General features: G+C 43.4%; 1 protein-coding gene across 2 annotated transcripts in view; it reads left to right on the top strand.

The window, feature by feature from the left end:
- Positions 1 to 14725: 14725 nt before the first annotated feature.
- Positions 14726 to 26700, top strand: part of LOC143829453 (TGF-beta receptor type-2-like) — a 62651-nt gene continuing 50676 nt past the window's right edge. Inside the window, exon 1 of one of the 2 annotated variants that reach the window (XM_077320358.1) lies at positions 14726 to 14945. In XM_077320358.1, coding sequence (XP_077176473.1) covers positions 14897 to 14945 — 49 coding nt within the window. In that variant the 5' untranslated portion in view covers positions 14726 to 14896. The remainder of the gene's footprint in view (positions 14946 to 26700) is intronic. The other variant, XM_077320356.1, reaches the window with a different exon arrangement.

Genomic DNA, 26700 nt, shown 5'->3' with positions numbered 1-26700 from the left:
AGCAGCCAATGGGCAGCTGTTAGCATGCTCCCAAACAGCCCCTTTCCCTTTAAGAAAGGTTTTTTAAAAAAAAAACACACAACCCATTGCAATGAATATGTGTTGATTCGTTGCAACGGAGAGACCCATCAGCTGGCAGGTGTGTTTGAGCTGTCGTTTCATCGTTGCCACGCTCCCCCCAAGTGAAAAAAAAATCCCCCCCCTCACGGGCCTGATTTTCGGCCGAAAACAGTGTAAAAAATAAAGGGAAAATACATCAGCAAACGGGCTTCTCTGTTGTTTGTGCTTAGTGACTAAACAGCTCTGGGGAGGGACTGAAGCCGGGGAAGCCTCTAAACAGGCTTGCTGGTGGGTTGAACTTCGCTCGCTCGGAGAAAAAAAAATGGCGATCGCTTCGCCGGAAGATCAGAGGAGAGAGCCAGGGGGAGGGACTGTAGAAACCACAACAATGGTAACGCACAGAACTTTCCCGCTAGTGTTGCAGATTGGTTGCAGGAGTGTAGCGCTTTCCGGAGGGTGAATCCACTTTTGGGGATTTCCCTGAAAGCGCTACAAGGAAGCGCTTTTTGCGGATCGGTTTCAGGTGTGTGGCAGATTGTCAACGACGTTGTGCATAATGGCAAATCAGTAGCGTTTTCAATTGGCAACCATTGTGCGATTTTGAAGGCGTGCGAAAAGCCCCTAGAACTCCAGGGCATCCAATGAAACTGGTAGGCAGTAGGTTCAGAACAGGCAAAAATAAATATTTCTTTACACAGAGAGCGATTAAATAGTGGTATTTGCTGTCAGAGGAAGCAGTGATGGCCATAAACCAAGAGCCAGCTTGGTGAATGGTTAGGAGTGTGGACTTCTAATCTGGTGAGTTGGGTTTGAATCTCCGCTCCTCCACATGGAGCCAGCTGGGTGACCTTGTTCTTGCCACAGCGCTGATAAAGCTGTTCTGACTGAGCAGTGATATCAGGGCTCTCTCAGCCTCACTCACCTCACAGGGTGTCTGTTGTGGGAAGAGGAATGAGAAGGTGACTGTAAGTCACTTTGAGACTCTTTCTGGTAGAGAAAAGTGGCATGTAAGAACAAACTCTTATTCGCAGGAATAAATAGCTTTAAAAAGGGATTAGATAGATTCATGGAAATACTTCTGTCACTGGCTATTAGCCATGATGACTGAGGGGAAACTCCACATTCAGAGATACTAATTCTCTGAATTCTAGAACCAGGAGGCATCATGAGGGGGGGAAGACCTCCCCCCTCTATGCCCTGTTGTTGGCCCTCCAGAGGAAGTAGTTGGCCACTGTGTAAGATGGGATACTGGACTAGGTAGACCACTGGTCTGATCCAGGAGGGCTCTGTTCATGTTTTTATTCTCTGCTCCCTAATTAGCAATAAAATTGTAATCCATTTGCTAGTATGGGGGCTATTTACTAAGTCAACCTGAACCAACTACGTCCCATTGGCCCCTGACCCTCCCTCTTATGGTCATCCCTGCCAATCCATCCACCCACAGAGCCATCAGTATGCGTTAGTTGATTTAATGTTCTCCCCATTGTTCTACCATTCTACTATGTATTATTATCATTATAAATATTGAGTTATATGTATCATTCCTGTTTTATGTAAACCACCCTGAGCCTTCGGGGAGGATGGTATATAATTAGAATAAACAAACAGATAAATAAAATGATGCATGTTGTTTTTCTATTTCTCATATTTTTCTCTAGTTCTCATATTTTTCTAACCAGATCTACTCCATTTAAACAGATCTCTGGGACAGTAACAGTGTACACAAATCCCGCTCTTACTTCAGTTATTTCAACTTAATCCTTACAGCACAGGGTTAGAAGAAAGGCAGGCTGGCACTTGAGACCTCTCCTATTTTTGATTGGATTATAGTCCTCTTGAAAAACCTGTTTTACAGCTGAGCACTTAGAATTTTACTGGAGTCAACTCAATGCTATTTTCTTCTAGGAAAATGTCTTTAGGATCCCTTTCTCACACGAACACATCATGACTCCTTTGGGAGAAGACATAAACACCCAAGCTAAAGCTAAGTGTAGATTGTGTGGTCACCTTAGAAAATCAGACACCTCTGGTGATACGGAGTCCTTTTGCCCTGCTCTGGCTGGCATGTCAAATATGTCTGTTCCGGTTTCAGTCAGCATCACTGATTGAAGTAGTCATCTATTACTATTACAACTACTCCTCTGGAAATAATTTCCAGTAATTTTCAAGCATTGTTGTGCGGATTACAACTTTGGTTTGGCTGTTTCTTGTGGATAACCAGAGTGGTTTTTTTCTTCCTTAAATTACACCCAGCACATACAAGGAGCACTGAAGATGAACTGAATGTAGAGGATGAACGGAAAGGGAAAACATTGTGTAGCAGGCTGGTGAGTTTAACCAGAGTTTAACCAGAGTTTAAACCAGGGGTAGTCAAACTGCGGCCCTCCAGATGTCCATGGACTACAATTCCCAGGAGCCCCTGCCAGCAAATGCTGGCAGGGGCTCCTGGGAATTGTAGTCCATGGACATCTGGAGGGCCGCAGTTTGACTACCCCTGGTTTAAACAGAGCTGACACATCTGTAAGACAACTCATTTCCCTTTCCCTCATGGCAATGAATTCTTCTTTAGAATGCAGAAGTTGAGCTTGCTTTTAGCATCCCATTTTGTTTCCTGTTCTCTTCGGCTGTTTCCCCTGTTTCTCACTCAGATTCTCCAATGATTTCTCTAGAATTGATTAGCTTGTCTCCCCCTAGTGGCCTATATTATCAGATTTCTGTGTCCTCCTTACAAACCCAGGTAGGACCAGATAATTTAGTGCTGAGACAGCTGGTCAGGTGAGCAGTTTTGCAGCAGAAATGCACTCTTTGATTAGGAACAGGTGAGACTACTAACTCATTTCCTCTCTTTCCCAAAGTGGTTTTTAAAGCCTTAAAGCTATTGATGGAGGAGGACAAATGAACATTTTATTTATCAACTCATTGACTCCAATTGACTTAGAAAGGTGTAGCTCTGCTTAGGATGGAACTGCAAGTGTAATGAAATTAAAAGGTTAACCCTCCTGAAGCACTTGGGGAGATAAGGTAGGCTACTGAATTATCCCTTGATCTCTTGGCCAACACATCTGTCAAGGTGATTATTTACTTATTTCATCTATAGTTTACCTTTCTCACTCAGATCGTCAAATTATACAATTTAAAACAATGCAGCAAAAGCAGTATAATACAAACAATGCAATAAACAACAAAATTAGAGAGCAGTTTGCTAAGACAGTATTAAACACAAAACTAAACTGTATTACAAAATTAAAGAAACAGTGCAACAATGAACAATGCAATAAAGGCTGCTTACAATTTCAAACCTTGTTCTCTTTCTTTAAAAAAAAACCTGCCCTGGGCTTCTGGGGAACATAGTGAGCTGAAAAGGAGAACTTATAAAGACGTCAGTGCTATCTTCTTGTTGTGTGAACTACGCCAGGGAAAGAGGGGATTTATTTCTCTGTCCTTACTTCTCCCCCAAGGGTGAGATCCAGCTGACAGGTGAACCCATAGGAAAGGGCTTGATCTATCAGGTTTCCACAAGAGTACTGAAAATATGAAGAACAGCAAAGATAAGGAAGGCTCTCCGTCAATTTGGTCAGGCAATCCCTGCTGATCCTTATTCTTGTTTCTCCTATTCCTTTTATCAATTTGAAATTGGCAATCATCACAATATTTTGGACTCCTGGAACTGCTCTCATAATCGGGAAGACTTGATACACTACCAGCAACATTTGATTTCAGCATTCAAACTAGCAGTAAGAAAAGTCCTTTTGAAAATTTATGATCTCTGTCGAGCAAGGTTTCTGATCAACTTTGGTACTTAATTACAGAGATTTATGACTTTATTTTATTTATTTATTTATGACTTCACACCTAACAACAACAATTTACATGGTGGAACCTTTAGAACAGTGGTCCCCAACCTGCGGGCCTCGGCCCGGCGCCGGGCCGCAAAGGCCATGGCACCGGGCCGCGGCTCCCTCTCCCCGCCCCGCCCCCGCAGTAAAAAACTTCCCAGGCCGCAAGCTTGCGGCCCGGGAAGCTTCTTACTGCGGGAGGCGGGGAGAGGGAATCAGGGCCAGGCCGCGCCTGTGCGGGCCACGCCCGCTCGACCCGATCCGCGGGCGCGGCCCGGGCGCGGCTCGGGTGCGGCCCGATCCGCGGGCGCGGCGTGGGCACGGCCCGCGGGCGCTGCGTGGGCGCGGCCCGATCCGTGGGCGCGGCCCGCGGGCCGATCCGCGGGCGTGGCCCGCACGGGCGCGGTCCGCACGGGCGCGGCCCGATGCCCTGCCGGTCCCCAGCCTCGGAAAGGTTGGGGACCACTGCTTTAGAAGATGGTCTTAGTACATAGAAAATAAGGGCAGCTTCCCAGAACTCATACTGGGGAAGCCAACTGCCCTCAGCCCTATCCCCCCTGAAGGAAGGGGTGAAAGAAGAAGAACATGTACCTGCCACTGCTCGTGCCTGCCTCATATGGGGATTGGGTAGCTGGCTTCCTCATGACTGGTATATAATTGTTAAGATCTTGCATGGAGTGAAGGTCATCCCTTGCTCATAGGGTTGCCAGCTCCAGGTTGGGAAATTCCTGGATATTTTGGGAGTTGAGGCTAGTTTGAGGACACACGAGACCCCGGCAAGGTACAACACTGTACAGGCCATCTACAAAGCAGCCATCTTCTCCTGGGGTGCTGATCTTTATAGTGTGGAGATTAGTTGTAATTCTGGGAGATCTTCAGGCAGTGGGGTGGGGAGACAGAGCAAGGATAGCAGGGATTCCTGGAATTTTGCCTAGAACCACAGAATCATTAAGACCATCCCATACAGCAGTACTGCATATGTGATCCTGGGCCATGAAATTATGACAAATATCTTGATCAGAACCTGGAAACTAACAAGTAATCATTGCAGCCACTGCTTTGGGGTGAACCTCTGACACTGGTCATTATATTTTCCTGAAATGGATGCCAGAGCTGTACCCCAACATTATGTAACCCCCCCCCTCCCGGGAACACCTGCTAGTCTTCTGCTGCCATCATTTTGAGAGTTATTAATATAATTCAGATAGTAAAATTGGAAAGACAGCTTCAAAGACAGTCTGTGTATTCATTATTAGAACTGTGCCTGGGTGCGTGCATCCACAATAATGTTATTATGGTTGTGAAGTCAAGCTTGAGCCACAGAAGAAAGAAAACACAGCAGCTCCAAATTTACACAGATACCTTTATGTAAATTAGAATGCCTTTTGGCTATTTATTATAATGATTATTAATAAATCATTTTTATTTACAATTATAATGTAATGAATAACACTTGCTTGTGATTCCTAAGAAATGTGGGATGAAAAATCATTGTGCATCAAATTCAGTTTGGTGGCCCCATCCAGCCATAGAAGAATTTACAAGACAAATCAAAACCTTATAGAACCAAGAGACTGTAAAGAAAATATAAGAGCCTGCATATGGTCCCCAACCTTTTTATCACCAATTTTATCACCAATATCAACACTTGACAATTTTACTGAGGCCCGGTGAGAGGCAGTCTTTTGCCGAGGGACGTCGCCGCCGCCACCTGAGCCCCTGCTCCACTTGCTTTCCCACCGCCCACTGGGGGGCGCTGCCAGCAGCAACTGCGCAGTGCCATGCCGAGGGGGTGCCCCAGCCATGGTGGCCACCAGAGAGCACCAAAGGTGAGCCGGCGGCAGAGTGGCAGGGCAGCCCCCAAGGCAGCAGCCGGGGAGGAGGACGAGCCACAGCCCGGTACCAACTGATCCACGAACCGGTCCCGGTCCCCGAACCGGGGGCTGGGAACAGCTGTTGTAAGCCACCTTGAGTTCCACGAGGGAAAAAAAAGCAGCTAATAATGTTTTAAATAAATAAGTATGAAGCAAAAAAACTGTAAAAAGGCCACAAAGACAGCAGGGGGAAAGATAAATATTAAGCCAAGAACACAGAGAAACAGAAACTCATTAAAATTAGTGAAAACCTGGTAAGTGTTCAGAGAAAAGGATGGAACACACACACACCCATTCCCCCTATTTCAAAGCCAGAAGAAGATTTGCTCCTTTCTTTAATGGGAGGAGAGCTTGTCCCATAAATACCAATATTGGAAAACTGGCAGACTTTTGAAAAAAGCCAGATACCCACTTGGATTGCATGAATAAACGTTGCATGCATAAACATGTAAAGTTTTAAAAGAAGAAGCAATACAAACCCCAAAGCCTGATGGGAAGAAACACAAAATAAATGGGAAGAAATAAAGATCAGCTCCCCATGTCATTAAAATTAAGATGATGAACTAACAGTGTGATCCCAAGAACATTTCCCTGGGAGGAATCCACAACTAAAAGTAAACTTCCTTAGGACTGCTGTATAAATCTCATAATATAGAAAATTCTGAGTGCAATATGATAGCAATCAAGGGAAGGTCTGAGTCTGCAGCTGTCTTTCCTGTGTACATAGACTCACCCTTGGCCAAGCCACCATCATGTTTCCATGTACATTATTATTCTTTAGCAGTACTTAGTTTAAACAAGAACTATTGTGCTAGCAAATCAGACAAGAGCACAGCCAACACAAAGAACTGCCAGTTCGGACATCTCCTAGAAGGGCTTTGCTACATTCGGAGGGTTTTCAGGTGACAGTGCCTGCCTTTCTGGCTATTTTCATGCTTGGATTCCATAAGTGTTAAATCCTGTCTGCTCAATGATGGCTTCAAAAATTAACGAAGGGGGCCCAATGTGCTGCCTGTGGGTGCCATGGTGCCATGGCCACAGTTCCTGTTGCTTGCCCAGTTCTGTTATACAGAACTGTCTGAAAAGTTGAAGAGATACTATTAGAGTTATGCATTACTTCAGTTCCTCTACAATTTGTGGCAGTCATTTTTGGTTGGCTCCACCTCCTCCAGCAACCATTTTAATGTTTGCACCCATCACCCTAGGTATGAATTCTAAAGGTGCCCACAGGCTTTAAAATGGTTTAATTAATTTAATTAATGGAAAGCACCATTTTTTCTTGGAAGTGATCATGGAAGGGGAGGGTTTACTAGCCTTTGGTTGGTGACCAGTGGCAGGCGGGAGGGGGGTGTAAAAATGAGTGGGAATAGTGGCATACAATACCACTTCCAGTTGTATACCTGAAAAAGATGCTACCATATTATGCAACATAGCAACATCACTTCTGGGTTCCTAGCCTGAAGTGATAGCATACTATCACATAATGCTGTCCCTCCCCAAAATAAATACATTCCGTTTCTATCTGCCTTTTGCATTTCATCATTTTGAATTGTTTTCCTACCTGCTGTCATCGTCATCCTGAGCATATACTTAAGTCACGGATGAAAACATTCCAGCTGGTTCTTCTTATTACATCCAGAACTTATCACCAGCATGTTCCAACCATAGAGAAGTTATCTCACTTTCATGACCAAAGCCTTGAATGACAGATGATGTAGTAGTCTTGCTAAAGCTGTGGGCCAGAGACTAGCCATTGCTTGAGTTGGATTCTACTTGGCAATACCATGAAATCTGCCTTGCTTTCGATCTATGAAGCAAGAAAAGTGGATAAAAATGCAAAAAAGAAATGATAAAGCTCAAATTGCCTTTCTGCCTGTAAGGAACCTTAGCATTCCTGTTCTCGTTTATTTACATATTTATACTCTGCTTTTCTCTCAGTGACCAAAAGTGACTCTTAGGAGTCTTTCCTCCTTTGGTTTAGCCTTCCAACAACCCCGTACAGCAGGTTAGGCTGGTAGAAACCCAAGGTGTGAGATTCCATGGCAGAGTAATGACTAGTACTTACTTCCTACTTATTTAGATATTTATGCATTCCTCCCATTTGGAGAACACAAAGTAGCTTACATCAGTGGTCCCCAACCTGCGGGCCGCGGCCCGGCGCCGGGCCGCGAAGGCCATGGCGCCAGGCCGCGGCTCCCTCTCCCCCCCCGCAGTAAAAAACTTCCCAGGCCGCAAGCTTGCGGCCCGGGAAGCTACTTACTGCGGGAGGGCGGGGAGAGGGAATCAGGGCCGGGCCGCGCCCGCTCGGCCCGATCCGCAGGCGCGGCCCGCGAGTGCGGCCGGGCGCGGCTCGTGGGCGCGGCCCGACCCGCGGGTGCGGCTCGCGGCCGGATCCGTGGGCGCGGCCGGGCGCGGCTCGCGGGCGCGGCCCGAAGCATGGGCGTGGCCCGCGCGGGCGCGGTCCCTGCGGGCGCGACCCAATACCCTGCCGGTCCCCAGCCTAATAAAGGTTGGGGACCACTGGCTTACATCATCCTCTCATTTTATCCTATAAAAAACAGCCAGAGAGACAGTGCTTAGCCCAAGGTCTCTCAGTAAGTTTTCATGACTTTCTTTGTCCTCTGCACCTCACAGATATCTGAAATTAAGGGGCTTTCCTCACTCCTCCAAAATTGCACAATGGTTACTAATTGAAAACGCCGTTATGCACAACGTCGTTGACAATCTGCAACACTCCTGAAACTGATCTGCAAAAAGCGCTTGGTTGTAGCGCTTTCAGGGAAATCCCAAAAAGTGGATTCACCCTCCGGAAAGCGCTACATTCCTGCAACCAATCTGCAACACTAGCGGGAAAGTTCTGTGCGTTACCATTGTTGTGGTTTCTACAAAGTCCCTCCCCCTGGCTCTCTCCTCTGATCTTCCGGCGAAGCAATCGCCATTTTTTTTTCCGAGCGAGCGGAGATCAACGCACCGGTGAGCCTCCGTTTAGCCAGTGAGGCTTCCCCGTGTGCAGTCCCTCTGTTTACAGTCACTAAGCACAAGCAACACAGAAGCCCGTTGGCTGATTTATTTTCCCTTTATTTTTCACACTGTTTTTGGCCGAAAATCGTGCCCGTCAGGGGGGGAGTTCACTCGGGGGGAGCGTGGCAACAATGAAACGGCAGCTCAGACACCACCTGCTAGCTGGATGGGCCTCTCCGTTGCAACGAATCAACGCATATTCGTTGCAACGGGTGTTTTTTTTTTTAAAAAACCTTTCTTAAAGGGAAAGGGGCTGTTTGGGAGCATGCTAATGGCCACCCATTGGCTGCTTGACGGCCAGGGTCGGGATGAGCTTGGCAATAGCGCTTCCTTTCTAGCGATTTTTGCCGAGACCGGAAGCTTGTGGGAAACGATGGAAACGCAACTGGATTCCACTACAAAGGCAGGTATGCATAACGACGAATTCCACTATTTTAAATGGCGATTTTTCGTTCAGCAAACAATTTGCTACATGGATCCCGGTGCGGAAAGCCCCTAAGTATTTCAGCTTAAGTGCTTTGGCCTCCATAATAATTCCAATTTTCAAGAAGGGTAAAAGAACTGACCATGTTAATTATTGCCCTATCAGTCTTTTATCATCTGGTAGGAAATTATATTCTTCCCTACTATAACAGAGGTTAATGGAATGCATTGCAAACAATAATATTTTGGGATGGGAACAAATTGATTTCCAGAGAAGATTCCCCACCATTGATGACTGCTTAATCCTTTTCTGCTTAGCATAAAAGTAGACAGAAAAGCCGGAGAGTGCTTTTATGGACCTCAAGGGTGCATTTGATTCAGTCAGCTGAGCAAAGCTATGGGAGAAACTGGAAGGTGCGTCAATTAATAAAAGACTGACCCAGTTAATCAGATTATATACCAATAATACTGCTCAGGTTTGATGTGGTGATGAGGGGCAACTCTCAAACAGTTTTAGTTTTGCAAGGGGGGTTAGATAAGACTATCTACTTGCTCCCCTACTTTTAAATTTATACTTAAATGACCGGATGCTGAACTTAGAGTTTCTTGCTCTATCCATAGAGTTTCTTGCTTCCAGATTAGCTTCAATAGAATTACCACTGCTGCTTTATACTTATGATTCTGTTCTTATTTCTCATACTAAGACTGGCCTGAAGAGACTTCTGAGACATTTCTTAAATTGCTATTTACAAGAGGAGCTGTAAATAAACTACAATAAAGCTAAAATACAGGGTTTTTTTTTCTGCACGCCATAAATTTAGCATTGTGCTTACCATCTGAAGAAATGATATGCCGGCCACTCCGCATGACGTCACCAACCGTGCACATCTGGCCAACAAACTGCTCGCTAAATCTGCCATTTTAAAGTACGAGTTGGTGAATCTCCAAAAGTGGATTCACCAACCTAAAAAGTGATATCCCCTGGATAGACAACCAGCAGGCCACCAGCACAGGAAATGTATGGAGGTGAAGAAGCGCTACATCCGCCTCCAATGTCCCACTCTCATACCTGCCTCCTTTTCCCCTCTTCCTGGGATGGGAAGTTCTTTTTAAAAATGGAGAACCACCTGGATCAACAACTAGGCGGACATGCACCTTGGCTGTGATTGTCTGTGCCTCTATGAATATGCGGATAGGCATTTAAACTAATAAGTCTATTAAAAAAAATCGGTAGTCACCGTAAATTCGTATGTTAATCAGCCATGCCGGGAGGGGATTGGTTGGTGACAATGGTAGGCAGGCCAAAGCACAACAAGACTAAAGCACCTTGCTCTCGCTTCTCGTGTTTCTGGCAGTGAGCGAGGAGTGCAAGGCATGCAAAAAGTGCCCAGAAACATTTGAGACAGCTCAAGAGGTGGTGGAGTGCTGGTGAGTTGCCATTATTTCTTGCGCTTTACCATACAGCAGGCTTCACATGATAATGCCCAATGTGTGGGAAAGACCTGGTTTTGTCCTAAAATACCAATTTAAGACTTTCTAAATGAATTGTAGCAAACATTTAAAAATGCCAGGAAGTTTTGTTACTTGGGAATTGTTTTCTCTACAAACTATCGTGATCTCTTCAGTTTAAGTTTGCAGTGAACAGGATTAAGCCTATTACTGCAGCAATCATCTCCTGTTCAGTGTAGCCACTTCTTTTATTTACAAAAATTATATCCCGTTTTTCTGCCCATTCGGGGTCACCAAGAACTAACAATCAAAAGTAGAACTAAAACCATAAATAAAACACATCTAATAGAGAATCACTAAGAACTAACAATTAAAAGAATAACATTATAAGGCTTAAAAAAATAAACTACATCTAATAAAACAGAATCACAAATAACTAACAAAAGTAGAACATAAAGTTTATAAATCCAGCTAAAACCAAAAGTAAAACACATCTATAAAAAATACATCAAAGAGCAGGAAAGCTGGGTCATTGAGGGAATGCCTAAGAAACCAAAAAATTCTTCACCTGCTGGTGATAGTGATGGTAGGGAACTGGCAAATATTTCTAGGGAGGGAATTCCATAACTTGGCATGATGATGAATTAGTAGTAGTAGTAATTTATAGAATCATAGAGTTGGAAGGGGCCATACAGGCCATGTAGTCCAACCCCCTGCTCAACGCAGGATCAGCCCTAAGCATCCTAAAGCAGTGGTCCCCAACCTTTTTATCACCAGGGACCAGCCAACGCTTGACAATTTTACTGAGGCCCAGGTGGAGGGTAGTCTTTTGCCAAGGGATGTCACCGCTGCCACATGAGCCCCTGCTTCACTTGCTTTTCCACCAGTGTCCCTGACTTCCTGCTGCCCACTGCGGGGGGTGCTGCCAGCAGCAGCTGTGCAGTGCCATGACGAGGGGGAGTCCCGGTTATATCCAACCACTGTCCTAAAGCATCCAAAAAAAGTGTGTATCATACCTTTGCTTGAAGACTGCCAGTGAGGGGGAGCTCACTACCTCCTTAGGCAGCCTATTCCACTGCTGAACTACTCTGACTGTGAATTTTTTTCCCCTGATATCTAGCCTATATCGTTGTACTTGTAGTTTAAACCCATTACTGCGCATCCCTTCCTCTGCAGCCAACGGGAACAGCATCCTGCCCTCCTCCAAGTGACAACCTTTCAAATACTTAAAGAGGGCTATCATGTCCCCTCTCAACCTCCTTTTCTCCAGGCTGAACATTACCAAGTCCCTCAACCTATCTTCATAGGGCTTGGTCCCTTGGCCCCAGATCATCCTCATTGCTCTCCTCTGTACCCTTTCAATTTTATCTACGTCCTTCTTGAAGTGAGGCCTCCAGAACTGCACACAGTACTCCAGGTGTGGTCTGACCAGCGCCGTATACAATGGGACTATGACATCTTGTGATTTTGATGTGATGCCCCTGTTGATACAGCCCAAAATGGCATTTGCCTTTTTTACCACTGCATCACACTGCCTGCTCATGTTTAGTTTACAATCCACAAGTACCCCAAGGTCTCGTTCACCAACAGTGTTACCTAGAAGCGTATCCCCCATCCAGTAGGCATGCTTTTCATGCCTACTGGATGGGGGATACGCTTCTAGGTAACACTGTTATAGCCATAGGCCTTGACCTCATACAATAGACAAACTATAACAACAATAAAATGCAGTAAAAATACAGATATAGTTATACAAATATAAACAGCCATAAAAGGAGTAGAATACAGACATATCAACTGGCATGCACAACAAGTTTCCTCAGCTTGATTGATGATAGCATAAAGGAGGCAACCCTAAATGTAGTAGATGAATTTCTATCTGCCAGTAAAAAACTGATGCAGTCCTCTACTGATGATGGAGCAAGGCCAGTCTCAAATTGCCAACCACCTATCCTTGGAAGATGGGGGATGCCCAAAGCAGGGCCCCAGAAGGTTGGTAGGCCATAGTGTATGGCAGAATGCTGGATTAGATGGACCACTTCTTACATTCTTAAGACAAACATAGTGTTCAAGTAGTTTCCTATGGGAGTAAGCAATCCTTAAGGTGTGATGATTCCTGTACAAGGTCAGCACTAGAACTTTGAACTTGTGAGACCCAATGTAGATGGACCAAGACTGGAGTGATGCGGTCCCTAGGACTCATTTACTTGATCTGCAGAACTGTGAAAATGTTCTGTGAGTACACCAAGAACTTGAAAAACATAGTGTCCCAATAAGAAATTTAAAAAGATCTTCCAAGGAGCCCTTGTCAGTGCTGAACCAAACAAAAAAACATAAAACCATTTGTCTCTTCTGCCTTCCAATGGTCTTGTTACAGAATTTATTATGATTTATCACAGAAACAGTGATATAAACTCTCCTACATAAACCAGAGCTGAAGCCTTCAAGAGTTTGCTAGTTTCTGTTTGTAATTTTCTTTGCTTTCTTGGCTTCCTCCTACTAGAAGTACACTAGAATTCACTGAGGCCAGGTCAGTCATGTGCAAACAGTTCCTTTGAATCACTGCCCATTAACAGCCAGTCAGCCAGTATTTTCCTCAAACTTTGGCCTTTTTCAAGTTCTTTTGGAAATAAGATTGCCCAGAAGTTTTGCCAGATCTACGTGTTTTGTGTTTTGACAATTCATTAATAGCCATATTATGACGAGTTCCGCAAAATGCTTTTTGCCTGAGTTGGATATAACTGTGGCAAATTTAAGTGCTTTGAGAGCCAGCATGGTGCAGTGGTTAAAGAGCAGCAGCCTGGAGAACTGGGATTGATTTCACACCACATTCAGGCAGCTGGGTGACCTTGGGCTAGTCACAGTTCTCTTAAGGCTGTTCTTACAGAGCTGTTTTCCTAGGACTCTCTCAACCCCCCCCCCCCCCGGGCTGTGTGCTGTGGGGAGAGGAAGGAAGGGAAAGGTGCTTGTAGGCTGCTTTGGGACTCCTTCAGGAAGTGAAAAGCAGGGTATTAAAAAAAAACAGCTCTTCTTCTTTATAGTGCAAACTTGCACAGTTATTCTATCTTAAGTGTATTTCAGGAGGTTGAGACTGAAATAATTCTGTATAAGACTACTGTGACCAAAACCTTACCAGAGCCAGAGCATGATGCAGTGCCTGGGATCTTGGACCCCTGGAGTTTACATTAGAATGACCGATTCATTTCCATTCTACATTGGACCAGCCTGACAGCATTAATCCGTTTGGGAAAAAGGACAATTCAGTTTGGGACAGAATACCTATTTGTTATGGAAGTTAAGATCCATTGTCAGATGATTGGGTGGGATGATATTTTATGGGTAACTGTGGCCTCTGACATCAGAGATGGAGCTCTGCATGTGTGTAGAGTGCCATCAAGTTGCAGTCAAGTAACAGCAATCCCCACAAGGGACTTTCAAGGAAAATGAGAAGCAGTAGAGGCTTTCCATTGTCTACCTCTGTGTCTACCTCCATTGTCTTCCTTGGTGGTCTCTCTTCCAAGTACTGACCCTGCTTAGCCTCTGAGATCTGACCAGATTGGGCATTTTACTGTGCATGGGACTTGCAAAATCTGCTTCTCTCCGAGAGGAGGCTGTTTTAGGTCACTAACAGTAACAAATAAACATGATGCCAATCATGAAAACTGAAGCATAGACTGCACAGATATTTGCCTCAGGTATTCAGTGCTCAGGTGCTTTTCCACACTTAATATTTCAAAAATTTCTAAAGGAATACGATAGGATGACAATGAGTGTACGCCTTCATTCAGTATTGTATTATTATGCTCCAAACAAAAGGGTTTATAGATTGGATCTAGAAAAATCTTTGAGAGAGGAGGGAGGGAGAAATCAGATGTCCTTCCAGCAGTTTTGGACAATGTATAGAGGGTATAGAGGGTGCTGAAAGATTGTCACTGCGGTATCAAGCCTGGCTCTTAGTGGTGGCATTCTGCTCCCCATCCTCCCCCTCCCATATCTGTGTGCGTTCAGAGAGTCAGGCTTAGTTTGCTCATAAACTTCAGTTCCTGGGCGGACCCCACACACACACACACAAACACACACACGCACGCACATACACTGAGCTGGATTTGAAACAGCTGGATCTGCCTCCCCTGCAATTTTAGCCAGGAGCCCCACAAGCTCGGACTGGCTGGCGGAGGATGAACTGATCAAAACTGTGAAGCTGAGGATTCGGTTGCTGGCAGGATTCAGAAAATGGGTTACTGGAGGAGCCTTCGTTTTGTTCCGCTGCTGCTGCTGCTCTGTGAGTAAAAGAAAAGGCTTCTGCTTAGGCTGTGTAAAGTAAGGAGCTGTTTATTTCCCCTCTCCCAGCTTTGTTCTCCTCTCTGGTGACTAGCTGAAGGATAGGAGTGGGGGATTTGGTATAAAATTAGCAGTCGGGCTTGCTTGAAAACCCAGTCTGTGATTCTTTCTATCAAATGGTAAGTATTTATGGTCAGGAGCCTATGTTCCCATAATGGCATCGACACGATAACTAATGAATGCAGAGGTCAATGTTACATGTGGTAATCTATTTTAACTGCATTTGGGGGTTTCCCCCCTCCTCTTCTCATTATGGTTGAGCATATCAAAATCAACTGAAATGCATGGGTGAAATATGTGGCTTCATTTGTGCTTGGATACTGAAACAGCTGCAGTGTGCTCTTTCACAAATACACACACAAGTTAAAGTGCAGAAAAGAATGAAATTCTCAGCTAAGGAGGGGAAGAAAGGTCTCTGTAGCTATATATATCGCGGGAAAGATGGTCCAGCCCTTAAGCAAAAGAATTCTTTGTTACACACAATGTTTATATTTCTATAGAGGTCCATTAAAACTGAAGATCCATGCCAGGATTTGAAAGTACGTTTCAGTAATAGTTATAATTTTTCTTGTTTACATCTTCTTACTCGCTTTATCGAGGGAAAGCATGTACATATAGATACTATGTAGAAGCCATGATTAGTATGCATTTTCTCTGATATTTGTAGCATGCAGCATGGAATATCTATGTAGATGTCTTTATATGGAATTTGTTTATTTTTTGGATACACACACCATTTCCACAAAAACTGGATTCTGCCTAATTCAGTGGAACTTCTGCACGGAGGATTGCAGAGAGTCAGGTATGGACCACTGCATACCCTCAGCACCCAGGAGCCATGCAGGGAAAACTATGCCAGACAACAGACCAAGGGTCAGCTTGGGCAACATCATCCGGATAACATGCTTTGGCAGCATTGTTGCACTAGATCCTGCACCATCCCACAGCTTTCTGGTGTGTCATAGCCCCCTAAGTTGCACTTCTGCACAGAGTGCAGCCAGCTACTATGCGTTTGGACATATTGTTATATGCATTCAACTTCCACATGTGGTGAGGCGTTTTGGGAGTAGTAGCGGAGCAAGTACAGTAATATCCTCAACAAAGTTACACCCTTCTAAACCCACTGAAGCCAATGAACCTAATAGGGGTGCAACTCGGCTTAGGATAGTACTGCTCCTTTCCTTTGGGTAAGAGAGCAATGAAGACTTGGAGTGCTTTTATAATATTTAGTTATTTGTAAGCAGACCATGGGGTGACAAATAGACATGCCTATAAGGCAGGAGGTGTTTTGCCCCACATCTGATTCCCACAGAAAGAAAGATTTTTGTCACCAAAGTGCTTCGCTCTTAGCCAGTTTACGGTTCTCTCTGCCTTTGGAGCTGATGTTTCTGAGCACAATCTGCCAGGTAGTTGAACAAGGGGATTGCCCATTCAAGAAAGGCCACAGTACATCCATTAAAGAACATTAAAGTTATTTCCTGCCAGTTCGACAACTTCCATCTGGAGTCATTTTAGACTAATCATAGACCTGTTCACAGTAAGCAGAAAGCAAATTCATAACACCACGAAGTTGCTTTACAGTGAGTCAGACCATTTATCTAGTGCTGTCTTCTCCACTAGCAGTGATTCTGTAAGGTCTTAAGCAGAGGTCTTTCATTGCCTGTTTGTGGAGATACTCTTAGTTATAGAATCTAGGGATTGAAATTTCACCATGCAAAGAATGCCTTCTACTGCTACTAAGCAGTGGCTCGGCTTGGTGTAGTGGCTAAGAGCGGCAGCTTCTAATCTGGCAAGCTGGGTTTGATTCCCCAGTCCTCCACAGGAAGCTAGCTGGGTGACCTTAGGCTTCTCACAGCCCTGATAGTGCTGTTCTCACAGAGCAGTCCTGTCAAAAGCTCTCAGCCTCACCTACCTCACAGGGTGTCTATTGTGGTGCTTGGAAGGGAAGGTGAATGTAAGCCACTTTGAGACTCCAGTGGGATATAAAAACCAACTCTTCTTCTCCATAGAAAATAAAAGGCACAAGCTCTTGCTGACCCCTGGCATGAAGTGTCCTTAGATTTACAGGAGTTTCTTCTGTGCCAGCCATTCTCAACTTTTTTACCACTGAGAAACTCCTGAAACATTCTTCAGGTTTCAAGAAACTCCAGAAGTGGTGTGATTGTGCAGAATATGGTTGGGAAGCATAGCTGTGTACATGCCCAGCCGGGGTCCCTCCCAGGCCTATCATCGGCCATTTTAGGCAGGGTGGGGTGGGGTGGGTAGAAACAGGTTAACATGACCATATATGGTCGTATCACCCAATGAATGTTTAACAATTTATTTAAAAATATAGAAAACTCATTAACTCCCACCCACTCTGGAAACACTTCCAGGACCATCAAGGAACCCCAGGATTTCATGAACCCTGGTTGAGAAAGAGAAAGCCTGTTCTATGCAATGAAATGTCAGCATGAAGATTCCTCTGTTAAAACATGAATCACAAGACATTACAGAAAAAAGTAGCTGTACATCCGTTTCCTTGAGAATAAGTTGCATTGGACAGAGTGGGGCCTACTTCTGTGTATTTATCCCCTAACCTGAAATACAATCCTATGTTTTATTTACAATGTAATTCTAAGCCATGGGCTCAGAAGGGTGTGACTCTGCTTAGGATGGCACTGCCACATACCCTGGGACTTCTTGTTGTCTTTCAGTAACTCAACAACTCCCAGTGGAAGAAGGCTTGACCCCCTGGCTGAACGGGGGGGGGGGGGGGAGGAGATACTAATAAGAATGAGCTAAGTTCAAAATCTGTCTATTTATTTATTGTAAGGGGTGTTTTTCTGGGGTTTTATTGTATTTTACCGTTTTATCTTGTGTGAACCGCCACTACACCACTGGAAGAGCGGCAGTATAAAAATCAAAATTTAATTAAATAAATAAACTTATGGAAAATTGGGATCGAAAGATATGAAGGCCAGGGACAGACAGCCAGCCTCACTGTAAATGTTGTATGCTTTGTAATAAATCCCAGACAGCGAGTAAGACTAATTTCTGCAGACCTTTTAAATGAGTTTTACAATCGTTATCTTGTTCATATTCACAACAACCAGTGGTACTCACTCTGTGGACTGTGTAGAGCCATGTTCACCATTCCCATTGACCAAAAGAGCCACATGACTACTGTTAGTCCTGGGTACCACCACAAACACATACAAACATAATAATATATAATATTTTTATTTTAACCAGAGTACCTTTGAGCATCTAGAGCTGTCTTCCCCTATTACTGGGAGCTTTGTTTTATCGGCTAGTATTCAACCATGATATGCCCTGTTCCTCCACCTTATTTGGGTGTACGTATTGACCCACCACCAAACACGGAACTCCTAGGTCTGCAAAACCTTGATATAATCATGTATTTCATTTTAGAAATAAATAACTTCATCATTACTATTGTGGACCTATAGTAATGATGAAGTTATTTCAATTTCTAGAAAAATTGTCCCCTTCCCTGGGACACTGGGCAGATGCTGTGGGGAACAGTACTCAGAAGAGCCATAGGTGGCATATCCTGAGGCACTGAGCATCACTGCCATAATCTGTCAAGTAGGTTACTGTAGTTTCCATTTGGCAGATGGAGAAAAATTACTTTCCCAAGTTCACCCGGTGAATCTGTGTTGAATCAATAATTTGAATTCAGATCTCTGAGCTTCCAGTAGAACATGCTGACAAAATGCAGAGTAATTTCCTTATTTCTAAAATGTCCTGAATTTAGAACATTTCATGCCATTACAAGAGTAGAAGAAAATAATGACTGTAATCAATTTAGTTTTCTTCATACAATGGAGCCATGGAACAAGTAATCACACTAACTCATCCAATGTATCTTCAAGACTTTAATTTCTCTTATGCCTTTCATTTGTGAACAGGCATCTTTCCAGAGTTGCTGGAAAATACTGCAGGATATTCTCACCAGATGTACAGGAAGGTATCTTTTTGGATTGCTATTCCTCCAGCACATGTTCAATGATTTTTTAAAAAAATCTTTCTGGGTATAGTTTTCAAAGTGAGCGATCTAGACCTTGCAAATGAACTACAAAGGTGACTTATGGAGGGACTAAAGATGCCTGCAGAAAGAAAGGTTCAAGAGTATTAGATTTATTGAAACCATGTGCTTGCCATGAATAATGCTTTCCCCTGCCATAACTGCTATTAGTCTAAATTGCTTGCTTTACAATTGTCGTGCAGAAATGTCTACAGGAATGCTCTAGTACAGTGGTGGCCAAACTGTGGTTCTCCAGATGTCCATGGACTACAATTCCCATGAGGCTCATGGAAACTGTAGTTCATGGACATCTGAAGAACCACAGTTTGGTTGCTCCTGCTCTAGTAATTGGTAGCTCATGAGAGGAGGTGACATGGTATCTTATCAAATCTCAGAAGCTAAGTAGGATCTGCCCTGGACACTACTTGGAAGAAAGACCTCTAACGAAGACTGCAGGGAAATGCAATGGCAAACGACCTGTGCTTTTCACTTGCCTTAAAAACCCCTTGCTGGGTCAACATAAGTGGGCTGCGACTGATGACACTTTACACACAGTGGGTAGCTTTTGTTCCCATCCCACTTCCTATTCTCTGAAAAATTGTTGTGCTGTTCTGCAACACTGGGGAAGTAACCATCCATACACCACCCAAGATTTTCCTAATAGTTTGTAGAGCAATCCCAGGGCATTTCCGCACATCACTAAAAATAGCATTATGGCAGATGAATGGTGTAGCGTTAAATATTATCACACCTCCAAGCCCCTCCTCCAAGCCCCTTTTTGCTGTGTCCCTTTCGTGTGCCACCTTTTCACACTTCTCACCCTCCACATCGGCTGCTGGAAATGGCGGAAGAGAGCAATGTGCTTTATATGTGACTCTCTTCTGCCTGTCAATAAATTCAGGCAACCAGTCCTCTTTCTCCAAGCTTTAAAGGTCCTGCGATGCCTGCTAATTTTTAAAATAATACTTCTCCGTTTAAATGCCTAAGCATATAATCATAGATGCGTAGCACTTTTTGAACACCACCCCTTACGGAATCACAAGTCTTTTGATACTTTAAAAAAATAATCTCGTTCCTGATTGGGGGAGGGCTTTCGAGAAGCATGCTTTGTGTTACAACTTTTGGGGGACAACTCTTTTCTAAAGTTTGTTGCCATCATGTTTTTTAAAGGGAAAAATAAATAAGAAAAATTGGCACCCTGTTTTCTACAAATAAAGCAAAACTTGTTGATCCATAAACATAATTTATCACTACCAAAGAGCAGATTGCATTAAAATCAACAATACTCTTGAGCATTGTATAGAGCTTTTCATAATGCCTTTGAAAATTGTCAGAACTGTTTGATATTTATATCTGACAAGCAGTTCTCTTCCATTGTTACATATTGTTGTTGTTAGGTGCGAAGTCGTGTCCGACCCATGGACAATGATCCTCTAGGCCTTCCTGTCCTCTACCATTACCCGGAGTCCATTTAAGTTTGCAACTACTGCTTCAGTTACTCCATCCAGCCACCTCATTCTCTGTCGTCCCCTTCTTCTTTTGCCCTCGATCGCTCCCAGCATTAGCCTCTTCTCCAGGGAGTCCTTCCTTCTCATGAGGTGGCCAAAGTATTTGAGTTTCATCTTCAGGATCTGGCCTTCTAAAGAGCAGTCAGGGCTGATCTCCTCTAGGACTGTCCAGTTTGTTCGCCTTGCAGTCCAAGGGACTCGCAAGAGTCTTCTCCAGCACCAGAGTTCAAAAGCCTCAATTCTTTGACGCTCGGCCTTCTTTATGGTCCAACTTTCGCAGCCATACATTGCAACTGGAAATACCATAGCCTCGACTAAACGCACTTTTGTTGGCAGGGTGATGTCTCTGCTTTTTAGGATACTGTCTAGATTTGCCATAGGTTTCCTCCCCAGGAGCAAGTGTCTTTTAATTTCTTTGCAGCAGTCCCCATCTGCAGTGATCTTGGAGCCCAGTAAAATAAAATCTGTCACTATCTCAATTTCTTCCCCATCTATATATCAGGAATTGAGAGGGCTGGATGCCATGATCTTTGTTTTCTTGATGTTGAGTTTCAAGCCAACTTTTGCACTCTCCTCCTTCACCCACATCAACAGGCTCTTTAGTTCCTCTTCACTTTCTGCCATTAGAGTGGTATCATCTGCATATCTGAGGTTGTTTATATTTCTCCCTGCAATCTTGATCCCAATTTGTGACTCCTCTAATCCTGCCTTTCACATGATGTGCTCCGCATACAAGTTAAATAGGCAAGGCGACAGTATACAGCCTTGCCAAACTCCTTTCTCAATTTTGAACCAATCAGTGATTCCATGTTCGGTTCTCACTGTTGCTTCTTGACCTGCATATAGGTTTCTCAAGAGACAAGATGCTCTGGTATTCCCATCTCTTTAAGAATTTGCCACAATTTGTTGTGCTCCACACAATCAAAGCCTTTAGCATAGTCAATGAAGCAGAAGTAGATGTTCTTCTGGAATTCCCTAGCTTTCTCCATGATCCAGTGTATGTTGGCAATTTGATCTCTAGTTCCTCTGCCTTTTCAAAATCCTGCCTGTACTTCTGGAAGTTCTCGGTCCACATATTGCTGGAGCCTAGCTTGTAAATTTTGAGCATATCTTTGCTAGCATGAGAAATGAGTGCAATGGTGCGGTAGTTTGAACATTCTTTGACACTGCCCTTCTTTGGGATTGGAATTTAAACTGACCTTTTCCAATCCTGTGGCCATTGCTGAGTTTTCCAAATTTGCTGGCATATTGAGTGTAGCACTTTTACTGCATCATCTTTTAAGATTTTGAATAGTTCAACTGGAATGCTGTCACCACCACTAGCTTTATTGTTGCTCAGACTTCCTAAGGCCCATTTGACTTGACGTTCCAGGATGTCTGGCTACACATCAGTAAATACCCCACTGTGGTTATCAGGGATGTTAAGCTCGCTCTTGTATAATTCTTCTGTATAATTTCGACACCTTTTTAAAATCTCTTCTGCTTCTGTGAGGTCCCTACCATTTTGGTCTCTTATCATACCCATCGTTGCATGAAACGTTCTCTTCATATCTCCAATTTTCTTGAAAAGATCTCTGGTCCTCCCTGTTCCATTGTTTTCTTCTATTTGTTTGCACAGTTTATTTAAGAAGGCATTGTAACACTGGCAAACATCAAAGTTCCAGTCATTCCCCATAATATCCTACAATAAGAGCATCAAAATGTGCATCTTAAAAAACCTTACGTTAAGATAATTTTTCAAAATTAGGTACAGTATTGTGTGCCAACATTTTATCTGTCAAGCTGAATAGAATGCTTCAGATGATAAGAGAATTCTTGACTTTTATGGGCTTCATAAACAAGCTTCCATTGAAACTGGCTTTCACTTCCCAGAAACAGCATTTGAGGTGGGGAAACATTTGGGCTCTAGCAGGAGGGGAGGAACATACTCTGTGAATGGAAGTCTTTCCATCCACAGAAATTTTAATTGGGATCTAAGCCACATCTTTTACAGTCTTTGTTTGTTTGTTTAATCTACCAAGAAGAACCACAGCAAATGAACCTGATGGTGTCTGTCCAAAATTAAAGTTAATATGTCCTTTAAGTTTAGCTCCTTTACAATACTCATCAGAAATTTAACCTTATTTTTGAAGCCATTTTGCGCTGATTACTGCATTCATTCTGACATTTAATAGCTGGAACCTTGGATACAGTTGGAACACTCACATTATATGGTGGTTCACTTTGCACGTTCCCTCCTCCAGTATTATACATTGGTGAAGGCACCAGCCTCCAGGCAGGTTCTGGAGTTCTGGAACTGCAGCTGATCTTGCTCCAGCCTATGGATGGTGAACTCTATTGTATCATATTCTTGCTGAGCTCCCTCTTCTCCTCAAACTCCGCCGTTTTTACAAGACGTCTCCAAAGAGCAAAGCAGTAAGGAAAAATTAAAGGTAGTAAATCATCAGGGCCAGATATTAGGGGCTGTCCCCAGTAAACAGGAACATCTGGATCATATTCAGGTGGGAAGTTGTGTTGGTCTGAAGCAGCAGAACAAAGTTTGAGTCCAAAGGCACCTAAGACCAACAAAGTTTTATTCAAGGCATAAGCTTTGGGGTACATGCATACTTTATCAGATACTATCTGAAAGCTCATGCCTTGAATAAAACCTTGCTGGTGTAAGGGTGTCAGTGGACTCAAACTTTGTTCATTTGGATCATATTGTTACTATAATAAGGGACATTTTACATCTAGTGATAGCTCAGGCTATGTTTTTCCATTTGAGATAATGACGGTAGCTGCCATCTTTCCACACATATCTCATCACTACTATTATATTATTTATTTGTTGTATGGTGTGTGTAGGGTGGCCAGGAGATCCAAGGATTATTTAGAAGCCAGGCAAGGGGGATGTGGTTTGCCATTGCCTGCCTCCTCATCATGACCGTAGTACTCCTTGGAAGTACTTCTTCCAAATCCTTGGAGATCTCCCATTCAAATACTAGCCAGGGTCAGGCCAGCTTAGCTTCCAAGATCTGATTAGATTGGGCTTGCCTGCACTATCGAGGTCAGGTCCTCACTACTGCTGCCCCCCCCCCCCCAAGGAGCCAGAGCAGATAACCCTCCTTAGCTCTTTGAAGCCCTACCTGTCTTAAAAAACAACCTCAGAGCAACTCAGGCATGTTCGACAGGGCTTCTTAGACTCTTGCAAAATTACTACCTTGTGCCGGAGTTTGACCATTTTGGTTGCCATGACAACCAGCAACACAAAATACTGACCAACCTTTCGTATGAATCTTGTGAGAATTTGGGAACCAGTATATATTGTTTGTTGTGCTGCTTCTAAAAGAACCTGTGGGAGCGACGTGGCCAGCCCCTAAGTAGGAGTAGGAGGGGTTAGCTGACTGGCAAGCGGCAGGATGAAAGGTTGCTGCTTTCCAAAATCTACAGTCACCTCATTATAGAGCTAGCCTTCATTTGTAACTTCTGTAACCAAGAAAGCTCAGATGTCTATATTGCAGTGCCAACAAAATAACTGAAAAGCGAAGAGTTGCTGATAACCAAGTCTTAAGCCTTGATGATTATTTATATACCATGTATTTTTTGTGGTTCTGACTTTTGAGCAAGCAAAGTCTATATTAACAGGTCAGCATTCATCTCAAAATGTAATTCTGCAAATCTCTGAACTTACTAAAACTCATTAGCTGACTATTCAGTTTGGAATGACTAAGATAATACAACATTTGTTTCTCCGGAGTCATGACCCATGATAAAGAATCCTACAGACTCAGAATAATCGGATGTATAAACAAACATTGAGACAGTCATCTACAGACTTGGTTAACATCAGCTAACCCAGCGGCCTCTGTTCCTTGTTTTGCTGACCCCTTATTCCAACATAGAATAAATAATGTTAAACATGGCCTTCCTTTCTGCTAATGATAAGGCGACTGCTTGCTTATGATTAAAAAAGCAAAGAGGTTCCACAAAATGTAATTAAGTCTGTAGGCATTTCAAGTTAGTTTATAAACTCCTTATTATACAATAAAAAGACAATAAAATGTATTGAATTGAAAGACCAAATAAAACATATCGGGCTAGGTCAGGCATGATGTCAAACTAACCATAGTTTTGGAGCGACATGAATGAGCCCTGAGTTCCAGTCTTCTCAATCAGGATTGCAAACTAGCACTGAAATGGGATCTGCAACCCTGGGGCTGGGTCCAGAATTCAGTCTTTTTCTTTTTACTCATTTCACCTAATTCCCCTCACTTGCTCCCCCTCCTACATTATATTTGTACATGATCGTCCCCGTAGAAAAGCTGGTTGGATCCAACTCCTGGTTTGGAATGGTAGCACAAACCATACTTTGGTAGTGTAGATGTAATGATAAACTATGGTCAACTGAGTACAACAACAAAGAAGGGCTTGTTCATGAAGTAACTCCATGATTAGGTGCTACATCTGATCAAACAGATTGATTCTGATGGGCAGATATAGATAAGTCATGTGGTCTGACAACAATCAATCAATCAAACTTTATTACAGTTGTTCAGACCAAGTTATATGAAGTCAATACATAAAAGACCAAAAGAATATGGTAATAATTAAGGTAATACAATTTCATCAAGAAGCAAATGAGGATGAGTGAGACAAAATAAATTTAAATGTTTGAATCAAATGAATAAACACCCCCCTGAAAATGTGGATACTATGAAAAGCAAAGCCCTATTTCTGATAAATATATGGATTTATTTTAAATTTAATTACCTAGATTTGTACCCGGTAATGTGTTGGAGACAAATGCTGTGAATACCATGGACAGCCAAAGTTACCAACAAGATAGTTTTAGAGAGGAGCAAACCAACTATGTCATTAGAAGGCAAGATATTACAGCTAAAGCTCACTTTCTTTGGACACATCATGTGGTCAGACTTGTTAGAAAAATCATTAATGCTTGGCATGGTCAGCAGCAATAGGAAACGTGGTCACCAAAGGATCCGCTGGCTCGACATGATCAAAGCCGATACGGGGATGACCATGAACCCACTGAAAGAAGCCGGTCATTGACAGAGATGAATGGAGAAAACATCCCTATAGAATCGCCGAGGGTCGGACATGACTGAACAGATAACATCATTATCATGTTTTACTGTCATTTTTTTTTGGGGGGGAGTATTTATTTATTTATTATTAAGCTTATTAAGCTTATACCCCACAAGTCGGCTCGGGGTGGCTTACAAATGAGGCAACAGCCTCTACATTAATAAATACAGTAACTCATGGGGTTGTATACAGCATAATGCTTCCACCACCAAGGATTTCCATCTACACAGTATAACTATCATGCCCCCCCCCCACCACAACAGCCTGAAAGGTCCCCTGAGATTCCTGTTCTCTAACTTGAGGCAAAGTTGGCTTTGGATGTGTAGAACTCCTTATGCTTATGGAATGGATCCAACCCAGTAGATCTAGCCCACTTCTTTATAGGAAATTAGAAGAAGAGTTGGTTTTTATCCCCCACTTTTCCCCACCCAAGGGAGTCTCAAAGCGGCTTAGGATCACCTTCCCTTCTTCACTCCACAATAGACTGTGAGGTAGGTGGCGCTGAGAGAGCCCTGAGGCAAACTGTGACTGGCCCAAGGTCACCCAGCTGGCTATGTGTGGAGGAGTGGGAATTAAACCTGGTGCTCCACATTAGAGGCCACCGCTCTTAACCACGACACCACAGTAGATATGACTTTGACTGGTCAAATCATTCTGACAGTCAAATCAAATTGTATTTTTTTAAATAATTCATAATTATATCACAGCGTTAAGAGAGCAATCTTTAATCAAAATCATATTCAGGTATTTTCAATAGGGCTTACTCCCGGTGTTCTTAGGATTGCATCTTTCACCCTAACTGCACTTCTAATTTAAATCTACAAGGGTTATGAAATATTAACACTGCTCTTAATGAAGGGAAAAGGGGAATATCAAAAGCATCAGTCCAACTAAAGTCCTTTAAGTGATATCATGACTTTATTACAGTATTGCCCATGCCAATAGGTTGGGAGATTTCTGGGGTGGTGTCTGAGGCGGGTGGGGTTAAGGGATGGGAGGGACTTCAGTGGGGTATAACACAGCAGAGTTCACTTTCCTAAATGCCCATTTTCTCTAGGTAAACTGGTCTCTGT

The sequence above is a fragment of the Paroedura picta genome, chromosome 2 (genome assembly GCF_049243985.1).
Source record: "Paroedura picta isolate Pp20150507F chromosome 2, Ppicta_v3.0, whole genome shotgun sequence".
Classification (NCBI taxonomy): Eukaryota; Metazoa; Chordata; class Lepidosauria; order Squamata; family Gekkonidae; genus Paroedura; species Paroedura picta.
Note: the sequence above shows the minus strand (reverse complement) of the source record. Positions and strands in the feature narration are given on the sequence as shown.